Here is an 11,139-nt window from a genome sequence, read left to right on the forward strand (position 1 = left end):
CTATAATCAAAAGAGATTGTGGTTAATGGGAATTGAACCAACAATCTAACAAAGATTTTAAAGCCTCGTTGACCACTGAGCTATGTTTTTCAAATATCTCAAGAAGATTGAAAATATAATATTCCGACGAACGAGTTTCGGGTGAACCCCTAAATCCGCCCCTCAATTCTCCATCACTAATATTCCCAACATGCTTTGGTTTGTCTTTGTCCCTTTTTTGTCAAAGCATATTATGAGCACTATGCTTTCTCTTCCAATATTACGAGCGTATTTTTGGTATCACGATTATCTTCATTAGATATTCCAATATTAGGTAAATAACAAATTTTACTTTTTTTGTTTTGTGGGCACCATTACAGATTGTCCAACTTCTAGACAGAGACTATCCTATTAATGTCCTTTTCCGTCACAATACCCATCCTTTTCAACAGTCACATTGGTATATATTTCTCTAACTGACTGCTTATTCCAAGTTGATCCTGTTGATACTATACGTCCCCATGGACCACATCTGCCAAATAATCTCTTCAAGTTGATCCCATAATATTAGAGGCAACATATGGAACAATAGTTGCTTGTTATTGCCCCTCCCCTCTCTCCTTCCTGAGTAAGGGTCTACCGGAACAGCCTCTCTGCCAAAGGTAAGATTTGCGTACGCTCTACCCTCCCCAGACTCCACTTGTGTAACAATCTTTGCCTTTTTAAAGGCAAAGGTAAGATTTGCGTACACTCTACCCTCCCCAGACTCCACTTGTGTTGTTGTTGTTGTTGTATATGGAACAATAGGTTTTGCCTTTTATAGGGTATCTATCGACCTCCTTTTTTGACATTAATCTAAGGTAGTATTGAGAAGTCATGGAGGGAGTTCTAATGGAACAACGTAATCCCATAAGTGGGGTCTGGGGAGGATAGTGTGTACGCAGACCTTACTCTTATCTTGTGAAAGTAGAGATAGACCAGATATTACATACTTTGAAGGTTTACCTTAGATGGAATATACTATCAAGTGTCCAGTGTTGAAGTTGCTACTAAGATTTCACAGTCTTATGGTTCTTACCAGTTTCATCTAGGGTCAAAGAACACATCTCCAGTTTCACCAAAAATGACCTTTGTTTCTTCAGCATAGGCACTGGCACAGATTCAAAAAGACCTGCCATACAAACTGACATTTCGATTAAAGAACCTGTTTTTTTGTGTAAGAGGAACTCCCATAGTCCGCATTTCAGATGTAATGCAAATAAGCAGAAGATTATACAATTTTGAAATCTAGCACTGAGGTACAAAAAACTGCACAGCTGGAGAAATGGTGCCCCTGACACTTTTTCTTGGGAGATTTATGTACATTTTATAGACATCTCACTCACAAAAGAATTAATATACAAATAGTTACAACAATCCAACTCTTTGAAAATATTTGAACCAATGCAATCTCTCAAGAACCATAAACCACTGCTACACCGGCAAGAGATCAAATAAGAAAGACAATAATAGATTCAGTCAGATCTTGATTCCGGGTTGTATTCACAGAGATCAGAGGCAGTTTGTATGCTCGCTAACTGAGCTTGATTACTTGATGCGCTTTGATTTTGCCTCTCTCGTTGGAAATCTTTCAATGCTTTAAATCTCAAATCATCAGTGTACGTACTTGCTTCTGGGATATCATCAGGAACATCTCTTTTCCCTTCAAGCATGCCTACAGCCTCAGACATTAGAGGCCTGAGTGATGGCGTCGCACTAGTGCATAATAGTGCTACTTTTATTATCCTTTCTGCTTCTGCTTTGCTGAAACGAGAACCCAATTTATCATCGACGAGCTCCTCTATTATTCCATTTTGTAGCAAGTGACAGGCCTGCAATAAAATTTTATAAGGAGGTTTTTCAGTTAAAAGAGTTCAACGATTCTCAATCTTAAAAATAGCAGACTGGTCTGGCTGTGTTGAAGTGCATTAACAACAAAGGTAAAGGAAGATACCCAGTCTAAAAGACAAATGAAATTGTCGGAAGGGGCATAGCTATTGTTGTTCTTGCCGCTAACAATTTCAAGAAGGACAATCCCAAAGCTGTAGACATCTGCTTTGTAGGACAAATAACCCCACAGTGCATACTCTGGTGCCATGTATCCTCTGCAGTTATAAACATACAATTAAGCCACAAATTTTACCTAACCATACTGATGACAAGATAAAGGCAAAAAGAAAATCTAGTTTGAATTCTGCATCTAAACATACATTGTTCCAGCAACTCGAGTGCTAATATGGGTCTTCTCATCTTCAGTAAGTCTAGCCAGCCCGAAGTCCGAAATTTTGGGATTTAGATCTTTATCTAGCAGTACATTAGTAGCTTTAATGTCTCTGTGTACAATTTTAAGGCTTGATTCCTCGTGAAGGTAAGCTAGACCTTTAGCAATCCCAACACAAATCTTGAACCTTGTCGGCCAATCAAGTATCAATTGACTTTTCTCTGGATCTAAGGATGTCCATCATACTAAAATGTCAATGAACATTTCATAGAGAGCTTGTAGTAGTTTAGAATTTTTTAAAAAGTGAATGAATAACTTACTAAATAATGCACGAGCAAGGCTATTCTTCTCCAAGTATTCATATACGAGCAGTAGTTCAGTCCCTTCAATGCAGCAACCATGCAGCTTAACAAGATTTGGGTGTTGCAAACAAGAAATCATACCAATCTCATTTAAGAATTCACGGTTTCCCTGTCTTGATTGATGTGAGAGCTGCTTCACTGCAACTGAAGTACCATCAGATAACCGGCCCTACATCAAATATTTGGTCAGAGTTCACAAACAATAACGATAACAAAGATGCTACCATTACTATTGTTCCCATAATGATACCTTGTAAACTGCGCCAAAACCACCTTCCCCTATCTTGTTAGAAGCATCAAAGTTGTTAGTGGCAGCCTTTATTTGCTTTAAAGTAAAAGAAACGGTCTGCAGCTCCATGCCCTCTAAATCTGTCATGGAAATAAGGTCTTTAATGGTTAGTCATCTATTTACAACTCACAACTTCTGGATAGGGAGGTTTTGTTGATTATCATTTCAGTAGAATGTGCTCTTTCAGATCAGCAATGCATGGATCAACTGCCTAGTCACAAAATTTGCTAGTTAAATTTACTTCTTTCGAACACATGTTCAGTGATCACCTTTTCTCTGTCTCTTTTTGCATTGCAGATAGCCTTTCCACCAAAGTATGCTCATTACCAACAGGAAAATGCATATAGCCACTACTCCAACAATAACATAAACAGTCGCACTCTTCTTATCTTCCTCCGAACAAGATTTAAAAACTGCACATAAATGAAGACAAAATTGTTACGTGTGTGCAGCAGTTCAATCAGCTAAGATTCATCAAGTTGATTACATAGAACTTGAACATGCACATGTCATTCATGGGAAAATAAAAGCAAAGTAAATATGTTTACACTCATCAACACCCCTTCAAGCTGAGAAAAAGGACTTCGGTTTGCTATTTCAACCAAAATTATGAAAATGGAGTTCCACGGCCATATAGAATGACCCATATTTCACCAGTTCTCGCTGCCTCTGAGCATTACCCAAAAGAGAGAAAAAAAAGGGAGGGGGTACGAAAACAACCATTTCAGTCTTGCATAGACTTGCTCCATTTCTAAACCATCAGTTTACAAAATTTCACATCAATTTAAATGGTGAACTTTAATTTCCCTGTTAACATTACTACTTCTGAAAATATACCTCCTTCATCCCTTTTACGCAGGAGATTCGGGAAAACACATGTGCTGTACTAATATTAGCATCTAACTTGTCTGCTGCAAGCCCCGAACTTGCAAGGACCAATTACACTTGGCTTTTGATGGTTCATACAAACGAAGAGCTGATTAAATAGATATAATATGTATATAAAAGAAAGGCAAATACTTTAGGAATTCCAGGGAATTAAAAGCTACCTTTCATTAAGAATTAGGAGAGCTTGTAGAAACACAAATCAGGGAACATACTAATACTTATAGATGGTACGGAACCACAAGCAGATCAAGCCAGGAATGAAGTTAAGAGCTTGGTTTAAAGAAACTAGTTTGCCCAATAATAAATTAGGAATGCTAATGAAAAATTACTCCTTCCATCACTTGTAGCAGGCGAAGTAAAGGTTCACAAATTGGCTTTTGATGCTGAATTGCTGATAATATTTTACTTGTAGTCTCTATAAAAATGAAGAAACTCTGAAGAGACCAAAGCAAATCAATTGTTGAGATAGATACTCAACCAATTATCTTTTGCAATTTCAGAAACCAACAGGTGTTCAAACAGCAGGGAGAAGAATGGGCTAGAATCAGATTTCCCACATATTGACTTGGATCAAGGAAGCTAGAACACCAACATCTTTTACATGGAAGTTGATTAACATTGTCAACCCCACAAGTAGTCTAGCAGAGCATTTAATCATTCTGTTGCAGTGTTTTTCTAGAAGCAAGTAACCAATCCTGTGACCTGATCAGATGATATGTATGATCTCTAGAATATCTCTGTAGGATTTTTACGAGATATCCTTAAATACACAATATATTACAAAGAAAGAAACCAAGTGAAAGTATAAAATTGGATATACTTTGTCATTCCCCTTTGGATGATGAAGGTTGAGGGAACTTACTTGGTTTGAGTGAAATAGCAGATATGAGGGGGCCGTAATTCCCTCTAACTGGGATTCTGGTAGTGCCTTTGCCAGCCCAGTAAAATCGAATCTCCAAGGTATTATCTGTCACACTGGTGTTAAAATGCCTAACTACGGGCTTTTGAACTCCATCAGCCTCATTCACAATATTGAAGTCTTTCCAAACTAATTTCTCCTGGAGCAGAAAAAGATTGTGTAAGCATCTTTTTGAAAGTCAGGAGAAGCTATTAGATAAGGAGCTTCTTTTTATTTAATTTTACAAGGTATCAGAGACTTTACTATCTTGTTATATATCTAATATCTTCCATCAAAATCCACCTATCCGGACAAGGTTTTTCATTTTTTCATAATTTTACTACTCTTGTATCTTTCTAGTTACTGGTCCAGCAATGCCATTATTACATGTCCCTTCAGGCCATTTCTTTTGGCCAGCACGTGCCACATATAAACAGTCGACATTTGCCCTAGGGCCTGATATCATCAGTTCAAATCTGCTGACCTGTCAAATCAACAGTCTATGTTTGTGCAGTAAGCTGACAAGTCTAGAGCTCCATGTCACTGTCCAACAAACTTTCTAATTGCGACTCAATATGTTTCTAGTCAACGCCTAGTCTCTCTTCAGGCCACTTTTTTTTGGGCAGCACATGCCACATATCATTTCACATTTGTCTAGAATTTGATATCATCAGTCCACGTTTTTTGACCTGTCAAGTCGACAATAACAAGTCACCATTCAGACAGCACCATATTGCCGTCCAGAAAACATTTCCAGTCGCGACTTATCCAGCTACATGTTTATAGTCAATGCCTGGTCAGCACCATTTGATCGTCAAATATTGTCAGCTATCTGATCAAGCTGGCAGCATGCTTGCTTTCGTTTAGATATCTCGTTAAGCTGGCAGCATGAGTGTCCTCAAATCCAATCATGTCTAATGGATTTATGGTAGTGTCATACCTAGTTAGTTTCGTCTCAAGATAGTGTCATGTCACTTTTGAGCTAAAATTTACGAACTCAAGTAGCTTCACCACCTTGAGATGAGGGACGTGTTGAAAGAAAAGAAAATTAATGCAGTAAATGTGTTAAAATATTTTTTAGGTTAATACTAGAGAGTATTCTTTCTAATTCTGTTACAATAAGGAATCCAAGTGTATGGGTAATTTCCCTTGTTTAATAACTTTTTTTATTTCATTAAGATTAAACTTACCTTATTTCTAGTAGTCCAAAAGCCCATATAAGGATCTTATTGTATATTGTTAACAACAAAATTCAGTACAGGTTCTCCCTTCTTTCCTCTATCTTCACACATCCAATCATATTTTAACAGCATAGAAAGTTTTCTAATTAACATACCAACCTGGATGTATATATCAAACACTCGCCTTCCAAGACTGGTATAGGAGCTGTCATTTGTAAAAGTTATTTCAGCAAAATCCAAGCTGACATTGTAACTCCCATTCTCCAAGCAATAATGGAAGTAAGTGAGCGAGAGGGGAGACATCCGCGCATTATTGTACAATTCAGAGAGACTTTTTGACGGTGTACTTTCAATAAAACGAGCATTTTGATCGTTATTATCATCCATAAAGTCCCCAGTGCTACTCAATCCCCAAAAATTGGTACTAGTACTGAAATATCTAGCAGAACCACCATCAACTCCTGCATCTCCTTCATAAATAACCTCTCGGCCGCCCTCCTTTACGGTATAATCATTTCCACCACAATTAACATGTAATGAGCACCCATCTGGCAAGGAAAATTGTAGAACTCAGTGCTCAATTCATGGTGCTCAAAATATTTCTCAAAAGTTGGGAGAATAATCAAGCAGAGAATATTTCCAATCATTAGGTTATGAATCCACAAATCACCTTAAAACCTGTAGATATATGATTTTAGGACTGAATCCAACATTAAAATGTATTGGCATTTTAATATAACAGATGATACTAATGTGCTACAGTCTCTTTGATAGTTGAGCAGTTTGCTAGTCGAGTTGTCGAGAGAACGCCAAGGGTCTAAAGAGTAAGCATCAGATTCTTTACTGTTGGGTTGTGTTTTTCATATGAAATTGTATACTTTCCAGAGAAGAAAAGAACATACTTACACCGAGGACAAGTGAAATCCTCTGTACATGGAAGAATGCTCCTTCTGTAAAAGTTAAAGCGCAAAAGCAGTTAGACCCAAATTTGAATCAGATGAGAAAGCAAAGCTTTGCACTTCCTTTTTCCCTCAGTTTCGTCATGAATTAGTGTTTCAGAATAATTAGAAGAATCCTCTTACAAGGGGCTTGCTGCTGCAGAGCTCTTGTACAAGTTCACATACAGATTCCTGTAGTAGGAATAATTCTGAGAACCATATATGCTCATCCAGTAAAATAACTTAAGAGCAGGAATTAACAAATAAGGACCTTTCCTTACATATTTTGCTGACAAGCATGTTGGTCAGGTCCTTGCCATGTAAAATTATTGTAGGAAAGATCACTGCATGCGACGAATGCTGTCAGATACCATCTTCCCAATTATGAACAAAGCATTTGTGAGATCCGCATGAAGACAAAATGTGGAAAAGAAACTGCCGAGATCAAAGAATCAAAATTGCTTTGGCACACCAGTGTACGATCACTATGTTTTTGAATAATAACTAAGACATGTTCCGCAAAGACTGATCCTATCATGCACAAGAAGAAAATGTTTATGAAATTAGAATATTAACAAGTGTAGACTTACACATTTATTCCATCCTTCAAAATTGAGTCAGGTATAACTCCACTGAGCATGTTGCCAGTAAGAAACCTATGTAGAGAACATAAAGCGGTTAGGCAAGAGCAAAGTTGGAAGTCAACAATATGTTATATGCTTCATACTCCAAGATGTTTGGGTATGAGCAAAAGAAGCTTGAGAAGAAAAGAGAAGAGAAGAGACTGCTTTAACTTGCTAACAGAAAAATCAAAAGGGGATAATTTCCCAGAAATCCACCTTTTGCAATTCAACTTACACAAATTTCAGCATACTTCTAGCACTAATATTGTTTGGGATTCCTCCGACTAACTTGTTGAAGGTAACGTCTCTGCAGTAAAATTAAACAGAAAATCATGATTAGAAAGTATTTTACCATTTGAACTCTTAGATGGAGGAGATGAATCTGTGTGTCACAAACTCTTACAACTGTCACATGTATATTGAAGAGCAAAATGTATAAAAGAGTGACTCTATATGTTAAACTAAAGAATGTACTGGAGAGATACAAGAAGAGGAAGGATGAGAAGACTAATTAAAAGCAAATATCAACATGAAGTTGATATTAAGGAAAAGGACATCAATGAGAGCTAACGAAGCAGAATATCAACATGATACCTAATACAGAGGACAGTCATAGTCGAAGCAGAAAAATTTATTTCGCCTAACTGTACGTCCATAACTTACAACGTATGCAGATCCTTCATCGCCCAAATATATACAGGAAGTTCTCCAGAAAGGCTGCAGTTTCTCAGTACCCTGTATCCATATTTAATAAACTTAAGGAAAACTAGAATGTCTAATAACACACTGTAATTGTACAATGGTTTCCACATATCAGTACAATCTGACATACAAGGTTACCAAGCCCATGATATCACTCAGTGGAGGAAATGCTTGAGCTGGTCCACCTATGTCACTGATCCTCCTGTATACGAAATTGACCACGAGATAACTGGCAAAGATAAATGCTCTACAAAAATCTAATGGAAGAAGATAATGTTGAAAGCTACTATTACTCACAAATCTGTTAACTTATTCAGAAGAGATATGTTTGATGGAATGGGACCCTCTAGTCCGGTGGCATGCATCTCCCTTCATATATCATCAAGAAACAGTTAGAAACTCTGCCAATTCTTTTTTTTTTTTGAAGTTTGGGAGGTATTTCCAAAGACCTTACAGTTTGGTAAGTTGTTTCCAGTTCTGTATGAAATCTGGAATCTGTCCGCTGAAATTGTTATCACTTATCCTACTGTATGGTAAAAATATACTGTGAGATATACTATTTCGCGAAAAAGAAAGGAGCTAAAAGCTGGCTAGGATGTATGTTCTTACAAATCCGTTAAATTTACGAGTTCGGAAAATGCAGTTGGCACCTCTCCCACCAATTGGTTGGAGGATAAAATCCTGAAATTAGAAAAAGATAAAGTCACTCATCTATGCATTGGTCATTCAGGTGCCAATTGTTCTTCAAGTTTGCTTTAAGAGAAGATAACAAAGAGAGGTCATACAGGGTTTCCATGTAGATCAATTTCCCTAGTTCAGAAGGAACAGTGCCTGAAAACTGGTTCCCCTCGAGGTTCCTGGTTAAAAGATCCATTTTCAATACTAGAAACAATGAGAGGAAATAACCACCAAAATTATATTTGGAAAAAATAACCACATATGGACAAATCCGCGGTCTCCATCTAGTTAGGAGAATCCAGACTCGACCGATATCATTGAAGTAAGTTCAAAAGAAATTGAATACATACAGGTATAAAAGGCTGGTGATGTTTCCCAACTCCTTTGGGATTCCCCCTGACAACCGGTTTACAAGAACAGAGCTGGATCAAAAAGTATACAATTACAATTTGCAAGTGAAGACATGACAAAACTGATCAGCCGGAAAGAAGCGGGTTCTTACATGTTAGTCAGCTGTGTTGTGGCCCACTCAACTGGTATTCTACCACTGAGATAGTTGTATGCAAAATCACTAGAAATGGGGCACGAAGAAAAAGGCAAAAGATTTAGTGAGTAATGTTGATATTGGCAAGAAAAAAGAAGCTAGTCACATCAATTAGGAAAATTTCAATTGCGAAAATGGTCAAGAACAACTCTTACATTTGTCGGATGTTGGGAAGCTTTACCAATTCAGGTGGGAGAACTCCAGGAAGACTTAAACCCTTTAACACACTGCATAAGTGAAAATAATATACAGGCTTCAATTATGGAACCAATTGCAATAGAAACAAATAAAGACGCGGACACACACACGCACACGCACGCAAAAGAAGAAAAATAGAAAGTGACTGCTTCTGATAAAGGAAATCACACAATGAGTGGTATATTTAGTCAATCTTGAGAGAGAAGAGTTAGTATGAAGTCACTAGAAGGAAACTTCTACATAGCTTTTCTAATCTAAACCCAATAAAAGCATAGCCTATGCTGTTTCTCTTTACAAGCTCCAGGAATACTTAAGTTTGAATAAACCTTTCAAGCAACCATACATAATAGTCCAGCGGAAAGGAAGTTCATGAAAAATCTGAAACTTCTTCACTTCAAGTTCCTTGAGTTCGTTCTTAAATCCCATTTTGACAAAAATAAAGTTGGATTGTCCCCAAGCTGGCCTTGGGGTGACATTGATAAGCACGCGGATATTGGTCACGCTCATGGTACTATGTAGCAGTAGATAGAAAGCATGCATGACAAGCTAAAGGTTAGAAACAAATTAAGCAATCTTGATTTAGTAACAAGGTATAAATGCCTCACATTTTTGTGATGTGGTTGAATTCGTCACCTCCGATGCCATGATCACATTCGACAATATTCTCATACCACCCACGTGGCTTAACTCTGATTCCAACCTCTTCAATTCTGCATGAATCTGCATCGAAATTCAAATATGTTGCACCCATGGTTTTGGCGATTTGTTGGAGGACATCCACTGAAAAAAATCAGTAAGGTTGAAATTAACTATATAATCCACATTTGACAATACATGAAGACACTGGAGAAACTTAACCCTCAAACTAACATAAAAAGAAACTGCAACCTTAAAATATTATTCCAAACAGGGGTGTAGCTAGCCTACGTGTTCGGCCGAGCCCACCAGCTTTTGTTCAAACAGTGTATTTGTATTACGAAATTCAATAAATATGAAAAAATATAAAGTTTAAAACCAAGTTATTGGAACTTGACGTCGTTGTTCTAAAATTCAGAACCATAAAGTTGAAATTCTGGCTCCGCCTCTGATACCGAACAATATGTGAGCTACAAAACTACAATTTGAATAAATTTGGACAAAAAGACCAAAACTTCCAGCAATAAAAGGAAAAGAATAATAAAATCTTCATTTTTTGGGTCTTTCTAGATCATATCAATATTTAAAAAATAACTTAATTATGACTGCCCCAAATTCAAAGCCAACACTTCCATGGCTAAACAAGCAAATCACAGTATTGCCTAAATGGAGCATCTCAACCACTAGACATAGCATTAATTTCAGAAATTCGGTAACTAACTGTAATATTCTATGATTTATCCATCTGAGAACAGTAAAGTTCACATTTTTCACTATAAATTCACTAATTTGAAGTAATTCCACCCATTTCCTATCTTCTTCAAACTCAAAACTTCTCATCCTCTTGAGATTATAATACAGAGAGAGCTGTACTCAAAAAGTTTACTATTTCTTAATCTGCTAAAGTGTCCCACCCTGCCCCCCCCCCCCCCCACACACACACACACACTACCAGTAGACTAC

The 11,139-nt window shown here is 37.2% G+C and overlaps 1 protein-coding gene across 1 annotated transcript in view; it reads right to left on the bottom strand.

Annotated features, from left to right (window-relative positions):
* Nucleotides 1–1,238: 1,238 nt before the first annotated feature.
* The window catches only part of LOC109220242 (probable LRR receptor-like serine/threonine-protein kinase RFK1), a 10,239-nt gene continuing 338 nt past the window's right edge, over nt 1,239–11,139 (bottom strand). Inside the window, exons 2-24 of the mRNA XM_019384697.1 lie at nt 10,146–10,320; nt 9,498–9,569; nt 9,301–9,369; nt 9,149–9,220; nt 8,906–8,977; nt 8,730–8,801; nt 8,575–8,646; nt 8,418–8,489; nt 8,251–8,322; nt 8,082–8,153; nt 7,654–7,725; nt 7,386–7,451; nt 7,077–7,139; nt 6,940–6,987; nt 6,764–6,807; nt 6,017–6,405; nt 4,641–4,836; nt 3,160–3,303; nt 2,852–2,970; nt 2,560–2,770; nt 2,229–2,466; nt 1,973–2,123; nt 1,239–1,850 (exon numbers count right to left, since the gene is read on the bottom strand). Coding sequence (XP_019240242.1) covers nt 1,494–1,850; nt 1,973–2,123; nt 2,229–2,466; nt 2,560–2,770; nt 2,852–2,970; nt 3,160–3,303; nt 4,641–4,836; nt 6,017–6,405; nt 6,764–6,807; nt 6,940–6,987; nt 7,077–7,139; nt 7,386–7,451; nt 7,654–7,725; nt 8,082–8,153; nt 8,251–8,322; nt 8,418–8,489; nt 8,575–8,646; nt 8,730–8,801; nt 8,906–8,977; nt 9,149–9,220; nt 9,301–9,369; nt 9,498–9,569; nt 10,146–10,320 — 2,918 coding nt within the window. The 3' untranslated portion in view covers nt 1,239–1,493. The remainder of the gene's footprint in view (nt 1,851–1,972; nt 2,124–2,228; nt 2,467–2,559; nt 2,771–2,851; nt 2,971–3,159; nt 3,304–4,640; nt 4,837–6,016; nt 6,406–6,763; nt 6,808–6,939; nt 6,988–7,076; nt 7,140–7,385; nt 7,452–7,653; nt 7,726–8,081; nt 8,154–8,250; nt 8,323–8,417; nt 8,490–8,574; nt 8,647–8,729; nt 8,802–8,905; nt 8,978–9,148; nt 9,221–9,300; nt 9,370–9,497; nt 9,570–10,145; nt 10,321–11,139) is intronic.

The sequence above is a fragment of the Nicotiana attenuata genome, unplaced genomic scaffold (genome assembly GCF_001879085.1).
Source record: "Nicotiana attenuata strain UT unplaced genomic scaffold, NIATTr2, whole genome shotgun sequence".
NCBI lineage: Eukaryota > Viridiplantae > Streptophyta > Magnoliopsida > Solanales > Solanaceae > Nicotiana > Nicotiana attenuata.